General features: G+C 37.4%; 2 protein-coding genes, 1 long non-coding RNA gene and 1 other non-coding gene across 5 annotated transcripts; 1 reads left to right on the top strand and 3 right to left on the bottom strand.

Annotated features, from left to right (window-relative positions):
* Window positions 1–723: 723 nt before the first annotated feature.
* Window positions 724–9820, bottom strand: RABGGTB (Rab geranylgeranyltransferase subunit beta). 2 transcript variants are annotated; one of them, XM_032697116.1, is made up of 9 exons: window positions 9764–9820; window positions 9185–9292; window positions 7897–8094; window positions 7168–7273; window positions 5646–5698; window positions 5417–5527; window positions 4348–4473; window positions 3577–3726; window positions 724–1716 (listed from the first exon to the last, which is right to left on the bottom strand). In XM_032697116.1, the coding sequence occupies exons 1-9, from the start codon at window positions 9764–9766 to the stop codon at window positions 1576–1578; spliced, it is 996 nt and encodes a 331-aa protein (XP_032553007.1). In that variant the 5' UTR covers window positions 9767–9820; the 3' UTR covers window positions 724–1575. The 2 variants fall into 2 exon arrangements, with proteins under 2 accessions (XP_032553007.1, XP_032553006.1); XM_032697115.1 differs by lacking the exon at window positions 9764–9820 and adding an exon at window positions 9524–9698.
* On the bottom strand, window positions 8940–9022 carry LOC116791359. The gene has a single exon (XR_004358712.1). It is a non-coding gene; the product is annotated as a small nucleolar RNA SNORD45 (small nucleolar RNA).
* Window positions 9821–10136: 316 nt separating the features above from the next.
* Window positions 10137–20070, bottom strand: ACADM (acyl-CoA dehydrogenase medium chain). The gene is made up of 12 exons (XM_032697114.1): window positions 20015–20070; window positions 17758–17857; window positions 16882–16979; window positions 16694–16763; window positions 15008–15108; window positions 14841–14921; window positions 13893–14023; window positions 12744–12852; window positions 12107–12247; window positions 11934–12029; window positions 10994–11242; window positions 10137–10563 (listed from the first exon to the last, which is right to left on the bottom strand). Exons 1-12 carry the CDS (start codon window positions 20036–20038, stop codon window positions 10492–10494), a joined length of 1272 nt encoding a protein of 423 aa, XP_032553005.1. The 5' UTR covers window positions 20039–20070; the 3' UTR covers window positions 10137–10491.
* LOC116791285 lies at window positions 12356–16255 on the top strand. The gene is made up of 2 exons (XR_004358676.1): window positions 12356–12915; window positions 16054–16255. It is a non-coding gene; the product is annotated as an uncharacterized LOC116791285 (long non-coding RNA).
* Window positions 20071–20092: the final 22 nt, after the last annotated feature.

Genomic DNA, 20092 nt, shown 5'->3' with positions numbered 1-20092 from the left:
TTTTTTTCACAGTACATTTAACGAAAAATGTGAGTTTGTTTGTGTAAGAGAAGTTGTGATGATTCTCTTTTTAGAAATACAATACCTAAAGAATTGATGTAAAGAATGGAAGAACCTTCTTAAGAAAAGAAGTGGCACTTGCAAAGGTAACCTGGAATGAAAAAAAACATTTAAAAATTTTATGTTAACCTTTACAGTTAAGATAAAACCTGATTGGTGGTCTCATTCCCTTACAGTCAAAACTAAGCCTAACATTTTTCCAAATCTTGAAAAATAAATTAATACCAGGCTTTGACCAAAGAATTCATCAAGCAACTGGACAACCAAAAAGAGTAGAGATTTTACCTTAGCTAAAAGCCTGTAGGAAGGCTTTAAAAATTCATTAGAAATACTTGAGCATTTGAATTCACTTTCTGTCTTCGAAATTCATTAGAAATAAAAGTCTATGAAAAAGTGACTGTCGAGTTCAGCTCTCTACTAACACAGACAGGCTGGATGAAACTAACCAGCTGGCTCTTAAAACTGTGTTGGAAACAACTTTAGGCCTTTGTTAAGCATAACTACAGAGATTATCAAACACTTCCTCCCCTTCAAAATTACCTTTTACTGTATATTGCAACTAGACTACCATTCAGTCTCAGCCAAGATTTGTGGAATGTAAATTAAGAGGCAATTTTAGGACTTCTGTGAAGACAAAGAGGACTTCATCCTTCAGCAAACAAGTATTTTCCATGGCTAGTTTTATTTTCAATTACACCATAATCAAGTGTTGGTAATTATTGTTTTAAAAGCTACAAAAGCAGGATTTCAACCCAGCAACAAATTTAGAATCAACTCTATATTCAATTACAAGTCACTGTCCTGTACAGACCTTCTCTAGAATACTTAATGTCAGCAACTTTCACTCTGTATACTCAAGGTATGCTGTATTTCAAATATCAGTGGAATTTTGTCTAAGGGACTCATCAATAAATGAAGACATTTATATACTTAGAAGAACCATAATTATGGTTTTACTGGTATCAATTACTATCAGAAGAAGCAGCTTGTTTCTCAGTATAGAAAACTGATGGTAAACATGAACAGGAAGAATTAAATACACAAGTGTGTGGCATTAAGTGCTTGGCTTAAGTAGGATTTTGTTGGTTCTGTTTTTCTTTTTTTTCAATCTTCTTTTAAAGTGCTCTGTGTGATCCACCATCAAAAGAGGCCTGTGTAAAGACCAGTGTTAGCATGGTTGATATCACAGTAACACAAAAATTAGGCATTCACACAATCAAGCTTTGATTTGAATATTTAAAAAAAAAAAAAGCCAAGGCCCATACATTTAGATACAGATTGGAAATGTTTCTACATCTCTTATAATATAACCAAAGAATATGTTACATTTAGATTATGAGAACCGGCCTGTTCTGATACAATTTACAAAGTGACAAAGCCCACAGCAAAGCTATTGCTTTACTTCTATAATGTAAACACATCTCAAGGAAGAATATGCTGACAGTTTCACAGATGAGATTATAAATTAGTAAAACCAAAGCAACTGGTCATATCAACCTTTTGTCTCTACAAGGCTTAGCTCACAAGCTCAGGTTGTACATTTATTCTTCGAAGGACATCTTCTGGCATACAAAAGACAGGATTGACGGCCTTAATTTGTTCTTCTCCTAATAAAGATAGTCCAGCAATTCCAAATAAGGTGTGAAATGGATCCACCTGGGAGAAAAAAGAAAATTTACGTCCATTTGCAAAGTCAATCACTTTTTCACTTGTACAGAATGAAGCTTTTGTTTGCAAGCAAGAGAATTGCAAATCTCCATAGCTGGGGAAGACAACACAACCAAACATTTGTGCTAACATGTGTGACAGGTGAGACAATTTCCATAGCATGCATTTACAATACTATGATTTACTCAGAGATGTTGTCAATTATCTGATGCTAAGATGATTTTCAACTCTGAGTTAGACAGAAAACATTCACATATGTCCATTGGCATGCAATATCACAGGGTGGCAGAAGCAAAGACAATTAGAATTTTAAAAGTAAATTTGATCATCTACAAGTACTGTTTCCATAAATTCCCTGTTTGTTCTTCAGGAACATCATAATGCTCTTTAATCATCTCCAAATACAGAGCTGTGCTATAAAATCTTGAGAGGGAAGCAGCAACCTACTTTGCTAGAAACCTCCCCAAACTATAAATAAAACAGAAACCCCCCAAACCTGCACTCCCAAAACTACAAGACGCCCCCCCCCCCGAACTGCCAAACTAACAAACAACCTAAACACAAAAGCTCCCAAAACAGGGTCTGTTAGGAGTGAGTGTCTGCAGTAATAAATCAAAAACCTGTAGGCATCAACATTTCTATGGGAGTGCCCACTTCAGCAATGGAGGACAGGTAAAAATAATATGAAATGACTGCTAATATAGCATGCCAAAACCTCCCCCAAAAGTGCTTGCATTAGATACAGGTAAAAGGTTCTGCAAAGTTGCTCTTCCAGGAAGTCACAAATATTTCAATAGCTCAAGTTTAATCTCCAAGCCAGAAAAACATTTAGATTTTAAGTGTTGGACTTTTCTTTGAGAATTCTGAAAAGGGAAAATGTCCTTCTGTGAGCTCCTTAGAAATATAAAATCCTTTCCACTTTAAGAACACAAAAACTCTTTCCAAATGACAGACTAAAGAGATTTCTCCCCCAACTGGGAATAAAGTATCAGTCTGCAAAGAAATATAAAGCACCTTGTTTTTTAATGCATTTGTGGAGAATGGAGCAGACATGGGCAGCTGCAATAAAAACAGCTAAGGCTTCTCCAGACCGTTAATAAATAAGCAGCCAAGTGCTCTACAGGAATTGCAATGAGGTCTCATAATACTTTTTACTTTATCTGTTCAACACCCTTGAAAGATAGGAACCTTATGTGCCAGTTTACTTGGACAATCTCAATTACTTCCACTTGAAACTAGAAAGAACAGACTAGCTAAATCGTAATTGCCTCTCAACCAAGCAGAAAATCCATACCACCAGCCTCTTCATACTGCTATCACAAAAGCTTCTTCCTCCCTCACCTAGACAAATGCCAGTGAAAGAATTTATTCAGTGGCTGGGCTGGCACAGAACAAAAGTTAGCCTATAGAGATTTTTGATAAAAACTTATGACTCATTTAGATCAGATAAAACCACCATTCTTTAGCTTGCACATCATTTCACAAAACAAAATAATAAACACAAAACCTCCACACACATCCCAAAAAACCCACCACCAGACACTGTTTTTACATAGATCTTCCAAGTGGTCTGGTGAGAAACAATCTGTATTTTATGTGTTATGGGAACCAAACCAGAAATTGTAGAAAATGGCAACTGACTTTAGAGGGGGATACAAGTGCAATATAGAATATCTGCTCCCCAAGTATGCCTTCAAAGGCGATTCTAACTCATTCTTTCTTCAAAGTAATTGTAACGTCTGGAAAACCTACCTGGATCATGAGTTGAGTTACACACAAACAAGAAACTTTACTTTTCCCTTTGAAACTTTCAATTATGTATATTTCATTTAGAAAAATATTATTTACCATATCTCCTGGTCTGTCAGCAAATCCACCAGTCTCCTCATCCTGGCAAGCCAAAATAAAGCAGCGCAGTTTCTCTCCATCAATCCAATGTATCCTGCCAATCATCTTCAAAGATGCCAGCACCCACCACGAATAACACACGTCAGGTAACTGGCAAGCAGAGAAGTAGATTAATATTTATTTTGTTTTAAACATAACCTTGCAAATTTTACTGGTAATTCTGCAAATTACCAGGTGTACTGTCATAATGCTGTTGCAGAGTATCTTTGGAGTAAAAGAGGGTTTCTGGATGCAGTCTCTTTTCAGAGGACTTCCCTTTTCAGGAAGGGAAAGTCTCTCTTTCAAGCCTCTTCCCTTCTTCAAGAAACAAGACCACAAGAATGTGATTTTTAAGCAGACTACACCTGTGATAGAGGCTAAAAAAACCCACAGAGACTTTTTCAGGAGCAAATACAAAGAACTTAATATCAACTAGTTGCATTTTGGGGAGGCGGGGAGAATATGACCCAGTTTAACAGGATAATGGTTGAAGTGGTCAGTAAGACATACTTCAGTATGTGTACTTCCCTACCCTGAGGACTCAAAATAGCACAGCTAAGGACTCCATGACAAGTGTTAGTGACAAAATGAAGAATCAAAACAAAGACCAGTGACTTATATGAAGTATTTAGTAAGCTTTTCAAAGAAGTCATGACATTTTCCAGAAGTACTTCAGCTTTAGAAAAACAATCTCTACTGAAGTTTGAACAAAGAAAAGAAGCCACCCAATACCTTCTCTGGTCGCCCGTTGAGACCTCCAGAAGGTAACTGACGTTCACAAAGCCACCAACCCAGCAGGTCAACATTCACTTGATGCAACTGGTCTGTTATAGCCAGAAATCCTGTGCAACAATAGATCTAAAATTACAGACATAAATTTTTTGGGTATGTAAAACCTAAGTATAACTTAGCAGACTAAATGAAGAGACAGCAGCAATGCTGTCACATAAACAATGCAAAATAAGCATGCAAACATTTCAACTTTTAGTTTTCCTCTAGAAAAGCACGTTATTGTCAGAGTTGCAACAGTATTAAAATATTTTATTAAAAATTGATTTTTTTTCACACATTCAAGTCAAGTGCAATAAACTCCTCCATGAAAAGAAATAAAAATAGGAAAGGTAGTTTTATGCAAATTTTCTACTGGAAGAAGTTATTGAGGTTGTCTTCCTTGGGAGATTCCTTAATTTGTTCCAATTATACTACTGCATTCTCTTCTCAAGTAGATTTTACTCAGCATTTTTCAGAATCCACTGTCACTTGTAAAAGTGCATCACACTAGCAACTCTAGTTGATAAGTTTTCCCATTACTGAGTTAGGTAGCTCATCTTAAAATTGACTTTCCTCAAAAAATTAAGTAAGGCTTGACGTCTCATTTTCATTTGGGTTCATGAGCTGATAAATATCAAATATATTATACAACTGACCTTTATGTCTCATTCTAATTTGTGTCAGACACAGTGATAAATTTTGTCCACTGTCTCTACTAAAACCCACCTCAAATTCTCTAAAAATCCTCATGCTGACTATTTCAACATCTCTGCATAAAGACCAAAATACAGTCCTAAAAGTTTTTCCCTTACAGTCTTTTTTGTACCCAGACTATAACCTCTGGTGTCTTGACTCATCAGACCAGGCTACCTATTTGTTAATTTTTTTTAACTAAGGTACTCGAATAAGGTATTTGGGAAACAAGAAAGGTACATCAATTGCCATCACTGATAGATGTTGTAAAGAAACATTTATAGGCAGTGTGTGATGCTTGCTAATTTAAAACATTTCCATATAAAGAAAAACTCACCTGTCCTGCATGTGATTCGGAACCTGGTCTACAACCAAATCCTCCATCAAAGTTCATACAGGACAAAACGAATTCTACTGCTTTCCCCACATCAATAGCATCCAGCTTTCCCTGCAAGTCAGAAAATAACTAATGCATTTGATATTCTACCAAACTCATTACCAACACAGACTTCAGCAGTACCAAAGAGAAGACTCTGTGCTTGTGCAAGTGATGGTTCAGGACTTACCAGAAGTGCAAGAGTTGCTGCAGCACAGAAGGAGAACCTTGTATCTATTTCTCCTATAATGTGGGAGGTAGGAAATGAAATAAGATCATTTTTTAAACAAAAAGACGTTTAAATCACCAGTAAAAATATGGAACTAAATGTTAAAATACAAAGTTCTACACTGAACAACAAAATCAGCTAAAAACTTCCCTCATACCATTTCAGTTTCCAGCTCATTAATTATTTCCTCAGTAATTTAAAATATGTATGTGGCAATTCAAGTGACCTGTATGTTTACTGCACATAAAGTCAACAACTCATTTAGAACTGGACAGATATAAATCCAAATCAATTCAACTAGTGGTAATTTACAAATAACTCTAGCATTTTACAGTTTATCTGTAGTACTCTACAAGATAATTGCAGAGCAGTGGAAATAATGCAATAATAATCAGACACAATTCTTGCTGTGCCTTAAATCCAGACAGAAGTAGAAGCCCATTCTGGTTTTAGAGCAAAATTGATTAAAGTTGCAAGTGTTCTTTTGCATATTTATACCTGGAAGCAAAACCAAAGCCCATAACAGAATGATTGCTCAGCAAGTCTATACAATATAACCCTCTGAGCACTAAGTCCGAGCAATTAACACTTGGAGTCACAATTTAAAATTGAACTGCATTGCAAACATTCATTTTTTTGGTCTAACCTATGCAAGACTTTTCTTCTTAAGAAATCCACAATCTGAAACACATAAAGCAAATGTGGTGCTGTGTCCTACATCAGGGATCACACTCCTTCAGTTGCACTGTAACTGCCTTTCAGAAGTAATGTCAATCCATTGTGCATTCAGTACACTCCTGACAATATTTCAACAAAAAGGATGCAGCAAACTATGAACCAATTTAACACACAGCACATCATCTACTTTACAGTAGCATACATATACTGCTAAGATCTCCCTTGCTGAATTTTACCAGAACAAGAACATGAGGGATATGCAATAGATTTTATGAAAATTTAAGTCTTCTATGGGGATAAGTATTTTTAGAGTGACTAAGTACTTATACTAGAGCTTAAAAATGCCATGCTTGTGCATAAAGAATTTATATGCAGAAACAAAATCAGTATTAACAGAAGCTCATGAGTACAAACCCAGTTCTTCTCACTCCCGTATACTGAAAGATCCTTTCACAGCTGACACGGATAAAGATCATTGCTGTCTGCCATTAAACAGCAAATATAAAACATTTCTTATGGAAGAGCGTATCCAGTATCTCAAAGTACTATTAAGTTAAAAATGCCCAATAGTTTTCTTCTTTAAGAATGGGACAATTTATTCCTAATACAAGAATGGAACTAAAGTTTAGAATATTTATGAAAGGAATGAAACACAACTCCGCCCTTCACGAACCCTTCTTTTTCATAACTTGGAGAATAAAAGTGTTCATATACAATACATATGCAAAAAGACCATCCAAGGAAACTTAAGTTTACAGACTTCCATGACAACCTAGTCACTATATTTTAAAGATTTAAATATTACCCCATTCATCTCCAGCAAATGATCCATCTTCTTTTTGCAAGCTCTGTATATATTCAACAATTTTATTTACATCAACAACATGGAGGCTATCGTATAAGATAAGAATCTAGGGAAAAAAAAGACAAAGTAACAAGAATCTGGGGGGGGAAAAAAAAGACACAGTGACAATCAAAGAGAGACAAAAACTTTATTTCTTAACAAAAAAACCTCCCCTGGATTTATCAAAGACTTTATTTAATTGACTGTGAACACTATTTGGTAAAGTTAATTAAAATAAACTTTCTTTCACTTCAGTAGTTAATTGCTGTATTTAGCTTATCTATCTCTGTCTAAAAACTAAGAAATTCTCAAATGAAAATACGGGTAATGTGCCCTAAAAAGTAAATCCAAACAAATTCCTATAAACTATGATCACAAGAAGACATGATGTGACCCTTTAGACATGCTAGATCCGTAGATAGGGCTAACAGTGTTTGTTACACTGTTAAAAAATTGGTAAAAGTATGCAGTAATCATTAAATAATTGTTAAAAGTAAAACGTTCCTGAATATGACAAATTTTATGAAGTGATACAGCTAAATCCTAAAGCTGTGTTCATTAGATTTTTTTTAATAAAGCACTGAAGTAATTTTTGCCCTTGGTTTCCAACAGCAACTGGTTCATAAATCCGTAATCACTAAAATCATTAATCACAAACACTTTTTTCTAAAATTACCTTGCTACACTTACCTGGACAGCACTAAGGGTATACAGAAGATGAGGATCATGACCTATGCTGGCACTTATTCCCCCACATTCATGTTGACATGATTTGATGAATGTCAGAATTTCCTCTTTGTTCATTCGGTGCAGCTGCCCCATGAGATCCATTGCTGTCAGCCCCCAGTAGACACCACTCATTCTCAAATACTCCGACATACAGTATTCCTAAGTAGTGCATTATTTTAGTTCTTGATCAGATCACCATCCATACAGGCAATGAAAATAGACTGGTTAACATTTACAAATAGTTTCTAGTAAGTCAACCATCTTCCATCCATTTACCAACAGACTATGTGTCAGTCACTCACAGACATTCTGTGCATCCTGCACATGTGTATATGCACACACACAGAGGCATGTGTACACGTACAGATCTACACATACTACACTCCCTTCCTCCCCTGTATTTATCTAGTTCAAAGCATCAAGCTCTATGTCAAATTGAGCACATACGAGTGGCTGGGCACCAGTTCACTTCAGATCATCACTTATTATCTTGGCATTCAAACTATCCCTCAAATTGCCACCCCAACTAGTCTCAAAACATAACAAGTATAACATTTAATGAAATTTATTTCCAAGTCAAACCTCTCACAATCTAAACTTGCACTAGAAAGTAAAATTTTATATTGAATTCTCTTATATTGATTACTTCACCCACGCCACATAAAGATTAATTTCCACATGCAGTACTTTTTAAGCACAAGAAAAAAACAATCATAAGCAACAGTGGTTAGAGTTCTTTCGTAAACAGTAAAGATAACTGCAACTTTTCTTCACATAAGCAGTTACTGACATTTTTCACCTGCTGGAAGTGGAATCCTATTGTTGTGGGCTACAACCAATCACGTATGACTATGAAATTGATGTTAGGTAAAGTGTTTATGAAGTCTAATAAGCATGAAGCAGTGCTGTGGTGGGATGCAATAAGTTGTTCCATCAAAAGAGCAACGTGCAAATGCAGCTCTACTTGTGCATTCTAGTGAAGAAGCAACCAATAGCTTGTTTCTCAGGTCTCAGAGTAATTCTAGAGCTAAACTGATAATCTTCAAATTTATACTCAGATAATACATGCCAAAACTCATCACAGACCTGGAGAAATTAACAAAGATATCGTTATTTTACACTTTGGATTGCAGGGCAAAAAACTACTAGCTTGTCAGCATGCACCTCACCATTAAAGGGGAGCCAATAAATAAAGGTTATTATTACTGTTAATAAACACACAACTGTACTGAAACAAATAGATACCTACATAATCATCCTTCTTTGTTCCATACGAAGCTATATAATCCGCGTGTTTCTCTGCAAGTAACGTGCTTGGGGCATCGGGTTTTATTGTAACATCCTTCTGTGGTGTCCCCTGTAAAAAGCACCAACAACACAGCAGTTGCACTGTCAGGTCAAGACGTTTTAGCACCTTAGTATAATTTAGTAAACACTGGTGACTGTGACTCTGGAAACAAACATTTCTCTGGTAATTCTGAGCCCAGGGCAGGTCACTTTTCAGCCCAGCTAAACCCTTCCCCGGGACAGGCTGGGAACGAAACCTAGCAACGAAGCGGAGAAAAAACACGAACTCGCCAGGAATAACCTGAAGCACTGGACGTAGGAGCCCTTTCCCGGGCCCAGCGTCGAGCGCTCGGCCCGGGGCTGCCACCCCAGGCCGGGCCGGGCCGGGCCGGGCCCGGCGCTCCCGGCGCCGCTCTGGATCCGGAGGAGCGAGTTCGACCCGCATCCCCCCGGGCGGCTCCGGCGCCACCCGCGTCCCCCCCTGAAGCCCCGCGGTCCCCGCCGGCCAGGCCGGTGCCGCCCGCAGCGTCCCCGTACCCACCATGTTCGCCGCCCGCGCCGGAAGGGGCGGGGCGGAGCCTCCGCCCGCCGCGGCTGCGCAGACCCGGCCGCGGTCACGGCCCCGGGCCCGGGGAGCTCAGGAAGTGCTCGCACGGCGCTCCCGGGCTTTGGAGTGCTGGAGAGCCAAAGGCCCGGCATTCTCTAGCTGATACCGTTACTGCTGGATAGTGTCTAAATCCTCAGCACCGGCGCAAGGCAGGCCCGCTGCTGCTCAAATGGAAAGGCTGTTCGGCTGCTTGCTGAGCAGAGGAGAAACTGAAGTACAGCTATTAACGTACTCCAGAAATTGTATTCTGGGTAAGTTGGTGTAAGTGATATAACAAGCAAAATGAATACAAAGCAACCACAGTTCCCTTAAAAAATATTTTATTAGAATGCAGCAGTGACTGTCAGAAATAACATTCTGATCATCTTATTTTCTTGTGAGAAAACTGCATTGTGAGGTTCTCATTTCTTGCCCATTTGTATAGGAACAACAAATCATCGTGGACTTCAGCATGTTTAGAAAATACCAGCTTTGTCAGTCAGGAATAAAGTCAAGGACTGGACAGGGAGAACAGAATCAGTGCTTAATAATGGACAGAATAAAAATACGTTGAAGAAAATTTGGTTTTCTCCATTCCTTTTTGATTCTATTGAGAAACACACATCCTTTTCCATGAGAACACACAACACTACAGCAGCGCCAGGCACACTTTATACATTTCTTTAAGCCTTAAATTTGCCAACATGTTCACGAGCTATGATCATCCTTTGAATTTGAGCAGTTCCCTCATATATCTGAAAAGAAGAATTGCAATAATGTTAAGTGATGATTTTTTAAAAGGTTTTAACAGATCTATACTCGTAAATCTCCCCAGCACTAATCCCAGGTGGATTAGGATGTGCAGGAAGACAAAAAGCAGGGAGAATTCCAGTGTGACAGAGCAATTACACTGGAGTAAGTGAAATACATATCAAGAGACAGACTTGTTCTCTCAGGTGCTCTTATCTAAACTCAATAGGGCTCTCATGAAAATAAACTGACAGATGATGACATTCCTCTTATTTGAGGAAGAAAATATGTAATTTCTTTAAATTTAGGAATTATTGTTTTCATTCTAAAAGCTTTTTTTTTTTTTTAATATGTGTACATCATTATTTGAAGTAAGTAGCCCTTAGTTTATATTATATAAAATCTATGCATTATCACATTCCCTCTTTTACTTACCTGGTAGATTTTAGCATCTCTCATTAGTTTTTCTACAGGATATTCAGTATTAAATCCATTTCCTCCAAAAATCTGTACTGCATCTGCAGCTACTTGGTTTGCAATGTCACCAGCAAATGCCTTTGCAATGGAAGCATAGTAGGTATTCCTGCGACCAGCATCAACTTCCCACGCAGCTCTCTGGTAGGCCATCCTAGCGAGTTCCACTTTCATGGCCATTTCAGCAAGCAAGAAAGACACTGCTTGGTGCTAGGACAGAATAAACCACGTTAATATCGCCCACTTAAAATTCTGGGACATTCAAGAAAGACATCATCATCTAATACAGTGATTTTTTTCAACAAACTCAGTAAGTTGTATGAGAGGAGTTCTACAGAATATGCATCAGGCCCTCAGAATTGTGTGTTGAATTAGATTTTTAAGATTTTGATTCTGAAATCCATTTAGTCATAGGGATTAAATACTGAATTATGAAGTTGTTCTTTCCTATTTATGAGATTGGTATTTACCTTGCTGTTTATTCATATTTCCTTAAATCTCGTAACCAGCATGATTGGCAGTGTATTCTGTTAGTGTTAATACTATGTGTCTTGTTTCATGTACCTCATTTTTTCTTTCCTGAAAATCCCTCTTTATTAGCACTGAAGAACCTAAGTATGTCCAGCTAGTACATAAGTTTTGATGTCTTGGGCAGAGGGTTTTTTTTTTCTGCTTCTACTACCATCATTGATAAATTATAAAAAATTCTGGAAGTTACCACATAGCTAAGTTTACTTACAAGGTGCTGACCTACGTACATGGAAACCCCAAAATGGCAGAGATATGATATAAAAATTAAGGAAATATAAAAATCAAGGAATAACCTTTAAAAATCAGTAGCAGTACATCTGGTGTGAAAACAAGCTTTTTTTGTATTTTCTCCCTCTGCCCCCACACTTACTTCAACAATTGGTTTCCCAAACGTTTTTCTCTCCAAAGCATATCTGGTAGCCTCATCAAGGGCTCTCTTTGCTAATCCAACAGCACCAGCTGCTACCTGAATTGAATACAGCACAGAATAAAAAATCAGAAATTCCTGATGTATTTTATAACCAAGTTATTTCTGATACTTACAGGTGGTCTGGTCTTATCAAAAGCTCCCATTGCGATTTTAAAGCCAGCTCCCTCAGCTATCAACACATTTTCTTTTGGGACTCTCACATCTTCGAAGACAATACCTCTTGTATCTGAGCAGCGCTGACCCATATTCATTTCCTGAAGTGGAAATTTACAGAGGTGTTACTAAAGTGGATTTTTCAAAGGTACAACATGTTTTCATTCTTTAGTTTACTCAAAGCACAGAGTATGTTTTTCTTCCCTCTTCTTTGACCAGCAGTAGCTAAAATTAAAGCTCACTGCCTGTGTATTTATGGTTGATATTGTCCAACTTGCTTCCTATCCTTTCAATGGCATAATACTTCTCATTTATTGGTACTTGCCAGTATAATAGTTCTCAAAGAGTCTTTTGCAGCTGTTCAAAGTCATCTTACTTTGGACCATTCTGAACAATTCCTTATCTGAACTAATAACTTTAAAATTATGTTTTATGAATAGTTTCTGCATGTTGTGAAAATGAAAAGATGGTTGTAAATGAGCATATGAAAATGTTCAGTTGTGTAACAGTCTTTTCTCTTGAGCGGTACGTTTGTTTCATTACTGGTTTAGAACTAAACAATAATTCCTAACTTGCCAAATAAGAAATAGTCTTTACCTTTCTTCCAATTTGGATCCCAGGACTATCTGCTTCCACAATGAATCCAGTAAAGGCTTTGCTTGCAGGAGTTTTTGGATCTGGATCAGTACGTGCTAGCAAAAAATACCTAGTGTAAACCAAAGAAGATGGATGCAGTTTATCCTCACAGTTAACAACCAGATATATTTAGGTAATATTTTAAACGTTTTTATGCATGTTTACACCATTTAAAAAATTCTGAGTGTAAGTTAACCTATATTCCTTGCCCATTCTAAAAATAAACTGAGAGGGAGCCAGAGAGTGGAAGTCTCAAAGATTCAGGATTTAATAACATTTAATAAAATTACTTCAGATCAACATGCAAAGATTCTCTACCCTTTCCATGTATTCTAAGTCTTTATGGTATTACCAGTTTCACAAATAGTACCAAAAAAACCTATTCACAGCATGTACATAAAAATTAATGCTTAGGAAATACATTCTTGGATGTAAAATGTTATCATCTGATTTCAGATATCGTAAATAAGTATTTCTCTTAGAAATTAAACAGCTGTAAATCATATTTATGGTATTCAGTAATGTCAAATCATATCTGGTGGATTGTCTTTGATGGATCTGCCTTCAACAATGAAGTAAATTACTAGAAAAATCAGCTTTTGGATAAATGTATAAAGTTTTTTCCACTTGAATTAAGGAAAATTTCTGTGTTGTGAATCAGTGTGATATGAGACATGGCGTAAGAGGTTTATATTGTAAAAGCATGCTCCACAAACACAACAATATTTGGAATCTCTGACAGATGAAAAATGTCTTCTTTTCATAAAAAAAAAAGTAACACCACAATCTAGTGTTTCTGGCTTCACTAGGAGTAAGAGGTGTTACTAGTAGAGTCAGATTTAATTTTCATAGCGGCAAGATTCAAGAGGCCATTCTTGAGTGTGGAGTTGTCATGTCATCACTCATTTTCCTTTTTAGGCTGTGTGCAACACTCAAGACTGCATTTGTATTTGCTATCCTGATAAACTGGTCAGAGATTAAAACACAGTCTGCTGAAATACAATGAACATTCAGATTTATATCAGGTCTTTAAAGAATTTAACTGGGGGCAGAGGGGAAAGCCACTATATAACAACAAAAAACTATGACACCAGTTAATCATTAACATACCAGTTTGCCTTCCCCCCATTTGTGATCCACATCTTCTGACCATTAATAACATACTCATCTCCTTTCTTCTCAGCCTTTGTTTTTATACCAGCCACATCAGAGCCTGCTCCAGGCTCTGTTACACAGTAGGCCTGAAAGAAATTAAAATGTGAAATAAAAGTTCTGGTTTTAGGCAACCGCAAATTAATGCAGACTATGTGCATCAAATTATCTATAAAAGGTTTAAGTGAACTGCATGGTAAAACCCAAAACGTTGCATAAACAAAAACCCCCCAAAAAAACTCCAAAACAACCCAACACAACCCCCCCCAACAGCTGTCTGAGTAAGAATTCAAACATATAAGGGTTAATTTTCTTTATAAATCCATAATGATACATAAAATTGTCTTTTAATCAAACAGAAACATTCTGTAACCCTTAAGTTATTACTTCTTCAGGCTTCAAAAACTCTGATTGGAAAGCTGAAGATCTTTAAAATCTGAAAATAAGAGCACTGAGTAACATTTTATGTTTACCAAGTCCTTCATTTTAGGGGGCTTAGTTGTACAGATTTACATACATTGTACATGACTCTTCTTTCTATGTAACAAGTACTGCTTATGTAATATTTAAGATCATAAATTCCCAGTTTCATTCCCATCCAAGTTTAGTGTCTTAAATGCCTACACCCCCTCTTGAAATGGAAATAAAAAGTATTAATTTTTGGTAAGTGACTTAGGTTGGGGTTGATTTTCCAAGTAATATCTTCTATTTGCTTATTGCATGTATCTCATTAGATGTTTGCTGACTTTCAGTAAATGTCACTGTTTACAAATCAAAAAGGGCTAAGTTGTGTGTACAGGTAAGTATTTTCTGGGGAGGGGAAAAGGCAAAAAAATGAGGGGAAAAAAAGAAAGAAGTAATATTATTAGGTTTAGGAACATTTTACAGTGTAGCAGTTATACTCACACACATGAGTGGTTCCTCTGTCATTCTTCCTAAGTATTTTTTCTGCTGATGCTCATTTCCTGCAATGATAACTGGCATTTGCTGAAAGAAAATATTTAGACCATTAATCCAGGTTTTTCAAGTGCACAGACTGTAGTTTAAGGGATGTAAGAAAATAGAGAGCTTACCCCTAGGGAGTTTGCTTCAATGGCAGTTTGAACCCCTGTACATCCATAGGCCAACTCCTCTGTAATAAGGCAGGCTTCAAAAGTGCCGAGGCCAAGGCCACCTACAGGTGAAACATTTCATTTACTCAAGCAGATTTAAATTATAACATACCAATATTAGTGATTTACACAACATAATTAACAAAAATGTATCCCCCTCACATACATTTGATTGTGTACCATGTTTGACTAGACGTTCTAAGGTCAGCTTTTTAAATAAAGCTTTGTCAGAAGAGTAACAGGTGATTTGAAAATTACACATCATGGTTGCAGGGTTATTGTTTGATTAATGTGGGACAAGTTGCACAAAGTGGCAAGAATGTACCACTTTAATTTTTTTATTACTGTACACTTGAGAACTAAGAGTTCCTAGGAAGCAGAGAAAGGGCTCCTGAGCCCACAGCATTTGGGAATAAAAAATTTATAAAGTGTCAGTAATCTGTTTCTGACAGAAGCCAACACTATGGGAAGTACATATAAATACAGTAACAACTACACTTCCTCAAAAATATTTTCCTGAGCCTTCAAGTGACTTCTTCAGTCAAAGAAATACCTCTCTTTGGTATTTTTGTTATGCTAACCCACGACAGATACTTATTACATTATTACATTTGACTATATAATGAATTAAAAAGGCAAGTGCAATTTGGATTTAGGCAGCAGCATAATTGTGCCTTCTGCATTTTTCTTCATTCTCTTAAGGGTCCCTTTTGACTTTAAATTTTATAGTTTTGACCACTTCTGAGCATTATACTCATGTTCACATAACTATTTATGATAAACACCAAAATGTCTTTTTTGAGAGGCAGTAACTAGTGCAGAGGATACCATTTTTCTTGCTTCTTTCCCTTCACATGTGCATCGTTTTTCCTTTTTGGAATTGCATTGCCATTTTAACTGGCCCTCTATTTCAAGGTCTTCTCCTGCAGCTCTCTGCACCAGTAACTTAGTATTATCAGCAAACTCTATTGCCTTTGTGTTGATCCCCTTTTTCTGTTTATTTATAGACATCCCAAACAGCACAAGACCCAGCAAGGCTGCACTACTAATCTTTCCAATATGAAACCTGATGATTTTTAAAACTTATTTTGGAAATTCAAGTATTCTTTATCAACCAGGGATCCCTTGTTCACACACTTATTAGCTACTTCAGAGAACTCCAATGATTTTTGAGACATGACTTCCTTTAATTAAAACCCTTCTTTAGCATATCATGCTTGTCTGTGTTACTCATATACCTAAACACTGCCAAAGCTCTGCTGTACTGCACCTAACTTAAACTGAAAAGCTGTCCTTCTGGGATAAACTCTTAAGTTGCTCCAGCCTGTGTCAGAGACTAGAACAAAACATGACCTTCTAAATTCTCTGCCTAATCAGCTGACACAGTGCACCAGGGGAACATTAGACAGCTGTAATCACGGTAGAAAAATCTGGTCATAAATTACTAAACCATAATCTGTCTAATTTGTCTCCTGATTACATCCACATCTAGTAACACTTTTATGTGTCAACCTGCCTACTGATTAGATTTAGATTATTCAAGTATGCAACTATTTATTTGATACAGAATCCATAATTACACGTATAAATCTCATCTAATGTCTTCTCGTTGTTTCATTTTACAGATTAAAAAGAATGTTTTCTTACCACAGCTTTCTGGTATGTGCGAATTCATAAGACCAAGTTCCCAAGCCCTTTTTATAAGTGGAACAGGATACTGAAATAGACATGGAAAAATCACGTTCTGATTCACCACAATCAAAACTTTAAATTTTAAAGGTTAAGATAAAAGTCTGGTTTTGTCCAATTTTTCCCTTACACTATGGTAGATTTACCTCTCCGCTTTTGTCATATTGTGCAGCAACAGGAATAATTTCTTCCACAGCAAATTTACGAGCAGTAGCTTGAAACTCCTTCTGTTCATCAGTAAGTTCTATTTTAAAAAAGAAAAAAATTCACTAATTCTCTACTGTCTTTAATTTTACCTGTTGTCGAACTATGATAAAAGAGAAAATAAGAGCGTCCTTCCAGGACAACCCAGACCACCACTTTTTGGGGTTGTCCAGAAAGCAAAAAACCTCAGTTTCCTCTTCTTCCTAGGAGAAAACCTCCATTGTTCTGTCATCAACACCTACAATGCACTTGCTTGCATCTGATGAAATTATCCACAAAATATTGAAAATGAAGAGGACTGTGTAACATAAAATGTATTACCAAAAGAAACAAGAAAAATGCTGTGTTAAATAAATAAAGAAAGAGACAGAGGTCATCCAGAGATCCTGACTCTTCAGTTTCAAACATCTAGCTCTGACCTACTAAATTTGCTTTATGTATATAATATGCCAAGCTGAGGATGAATTTTCTGTTTTACGTTTCTTTATAACGAAGTTCAACTATGACTACATTTAGGTACCTTAACACTGCAAACAACAATATGAGATAATTATTCAAAGCTAAGACACTTTGACAATAAAAAAAGGACAGACATGAATTAAAAAAAGAAGAAACTCTTAAAAACACTACACACGTACCTGCCTTGCCTGAGCTGAGGACTAAAGTAATTTTGGTTTTCAAACTTTTTTATTAATAGAAATCTATTTAGGATAAACACCATTTTAAGTTCATGGTGAAGTGCAATATAGGATATTATTCTTTTTAAATCTGCAATTTGTCCATAATTGCTATATTTCTTTAACAACTGTACTACTTACCAAAGCTAAAGCCAGCTCCAGGTTTGCCTATATGTAAGTTTTGAGCAGGTTTACTAGAATGTGACCTCCATCCATGTCCTGCAATGGTTTGAAGCACTTGCTAAAGAAGAAAAGAACATAAGGTGTAAGATCTTTACAGCTCAAGTCTCCTGCCTGCAGCACAACTTTCAGTGTAGACTCCCTCTCTAGAAACAGTATCAGATCAAATATAATTTACTACAGTGATAAAAGAATTATTGGCTAGCTTGTGTTTTGCTCCTGTGATGCTCTGCCAGGACTCTCAGGCTTTAACAGCACCGAGGGCGGGTGAGCTGCCCTATATATTTTTAACTGTTGTGCATTTAATTATGTTAAAATAGTTAAGCATGATTAAAATTTATGTTCACAGAGACACAGCAATATATATTTCTTTCATTTATACACACACACATCAAACTTGATTTTCTGGCCCTCTACTGAATATCCTATCTACCCATTAGCAAAAAACACCCTACCTATTAACCAATATATCAGAATATTTTGATAATGTCCCAGACTCATCTCTGCTTTCTTTTATAAGCTGGTGCCATGGACATTTGGTGATTATTGTTACTATACTCCAGATGGGAGAGAACACAGCAGACTATCTGAAGTTTATTTTCCTTCCTAATACTGATCACAAATTTATTCTTTTTCATTGTAAATACTTTCTTTGCTTTTTGAAGTTTAGTACCCACAAATATTGTTGTTACAGCTGCTTTCAGAATGTCTTAATATTGTGCAAAAACATATCCAAATTTAAAAGGTTGGTTTACTCTCTTCAAGAGTTATAAATCTCTGAAATGTTTAGAAATTAGTGAAAAATATGTAATTGGATAAATTTTTAGGAAGACCCAAATTAATACTACAAAAACAAATTAGCCTAAACACTAAGAAAAGGCTTGTTTTTGATTTTCTTATGTGAAAATGTAGAAAATTTTTTTTAAAGTGTGATCAGACCAATCACTTATTTCATAACATTTTAAAAAAAATTAATTAATGATAGTAATGCAAAAGAATACCACAGAAGTTTTACTGGGAACTCTAGAAGACAAGGACTACAGGTTACTCTGGAAAAACTCCGCAATCCCACCAAACACTGAAATATGAATAGGTGGGATATACACCTGGAAGTTGCATGACTGATCAAGTGACAAAGTATCAGAGTTTCCTACATGTAAGAATTTGTATGATTATCTGTCTACTTAGTCAACCTTCCTATTGCTTGACTCTGAGGAACAGTTACATTCAGTGACAAACTACTGCTAGGGATGCTTAGATGCAATTCCTACTGCATTTCCTTGCACTTTTGCATGAACTGTTGGAATCACAAATATGATCGTCAATGTGGTGAGACTAACACTGGAATAATGTGCTGTCAGGAAAAGGGTATGACAAGACTATGCATGGAAGTGATGCAATCTTTATTACCTTAATGCCGAAAGAAGTATGGAACCTGTTTGACAATATGCACATTACAGAAAATGACAAAACAACGACAAGCTAAGGGTCACCAACCTTGATCCTCCCTCACATATCTCAGAATAAAAATGAAAAGAGTTGTCAAGAGCGGTTTGTTGCTGGGGTAACGTGTCAGGTAATATGAGAGTTCTGAATACTTTTTATTTTCTACTTTGAAGCTGTGAGATTATTGGTGATTCAATATAGGAGAAAGTTTGTACTTCAGAAAACCAACTATTATACATCACACATATTTTAAAAAAAATAGCATAGTAGTACAGCTAAGTATGCTAAAGGATAAAATACCCCGAACTATAACCCCCGGTGTTTTGAAGCCGTCACCGCCGGTACGTGGGAGGTGCCAGACATACACAGGGCTTTTCCAAAGACTGGGCACGGCGCGGCCTTCGGCCCATGAGAAGCCCCAGGGCTGTGCAGCAACTCCGCTGAGAACAGCCCATGGCAACACCCACTCGGACCGTCAGGATTACGGCCATAAACTCTCGGGTAATACTGTGAGGCAGGAAAAGCAGCACAGCAGAGGGGTCGCAGCCTGGCCGGTTCTGCCCTCCAGGGCTGCCCCTCTGCCCGCAGCTGTCCCGGCGGCGGAACCCGGGCTGGCCCCGCCGCTTCCGTCCTTCGCCCTCCCTCGGCCCGCGGCCCTTCCCTGCCGCCCGGGACCCCGCCCGCCGGCGCCGGCAGCGCCTCGGTCCGGCCCGGCCGCCTCTTCTCTCCGGACCTCGTGTCCTCCGAGCGCTCGCTCGGGCCGGACACTCACCCGGGTCGCCCTCAGCGCAGCCATCTCGGTGGGGTTCCGGCGGCTCCGGCGGGGCGGGGCTCGGGCGGCCGGGGCGGT

The sequence above is a fragment of the Chiroxiphia lanceolata genome, chromosome 9 (assembly GCF_009829145.1).
Source record: "Chiroxiphia lanceolata isolate bChiLan1 chromosome 9, bChiLan1.pri, whole genome shotgun sequence".
Classification (NCBI taxonomy): domain Eukaryota; kingdom Metazoa; phylum Chordata; class Aves; order Passeriformes; family Pipridae; genus Chiroxiphia; species Chiroxiphia lanceolata.
The sequence above is the reverse complement of the archived record's forward strand: the minus strand, read 5'-3'. Positions and strand labels throughout refer to the sequence as shown.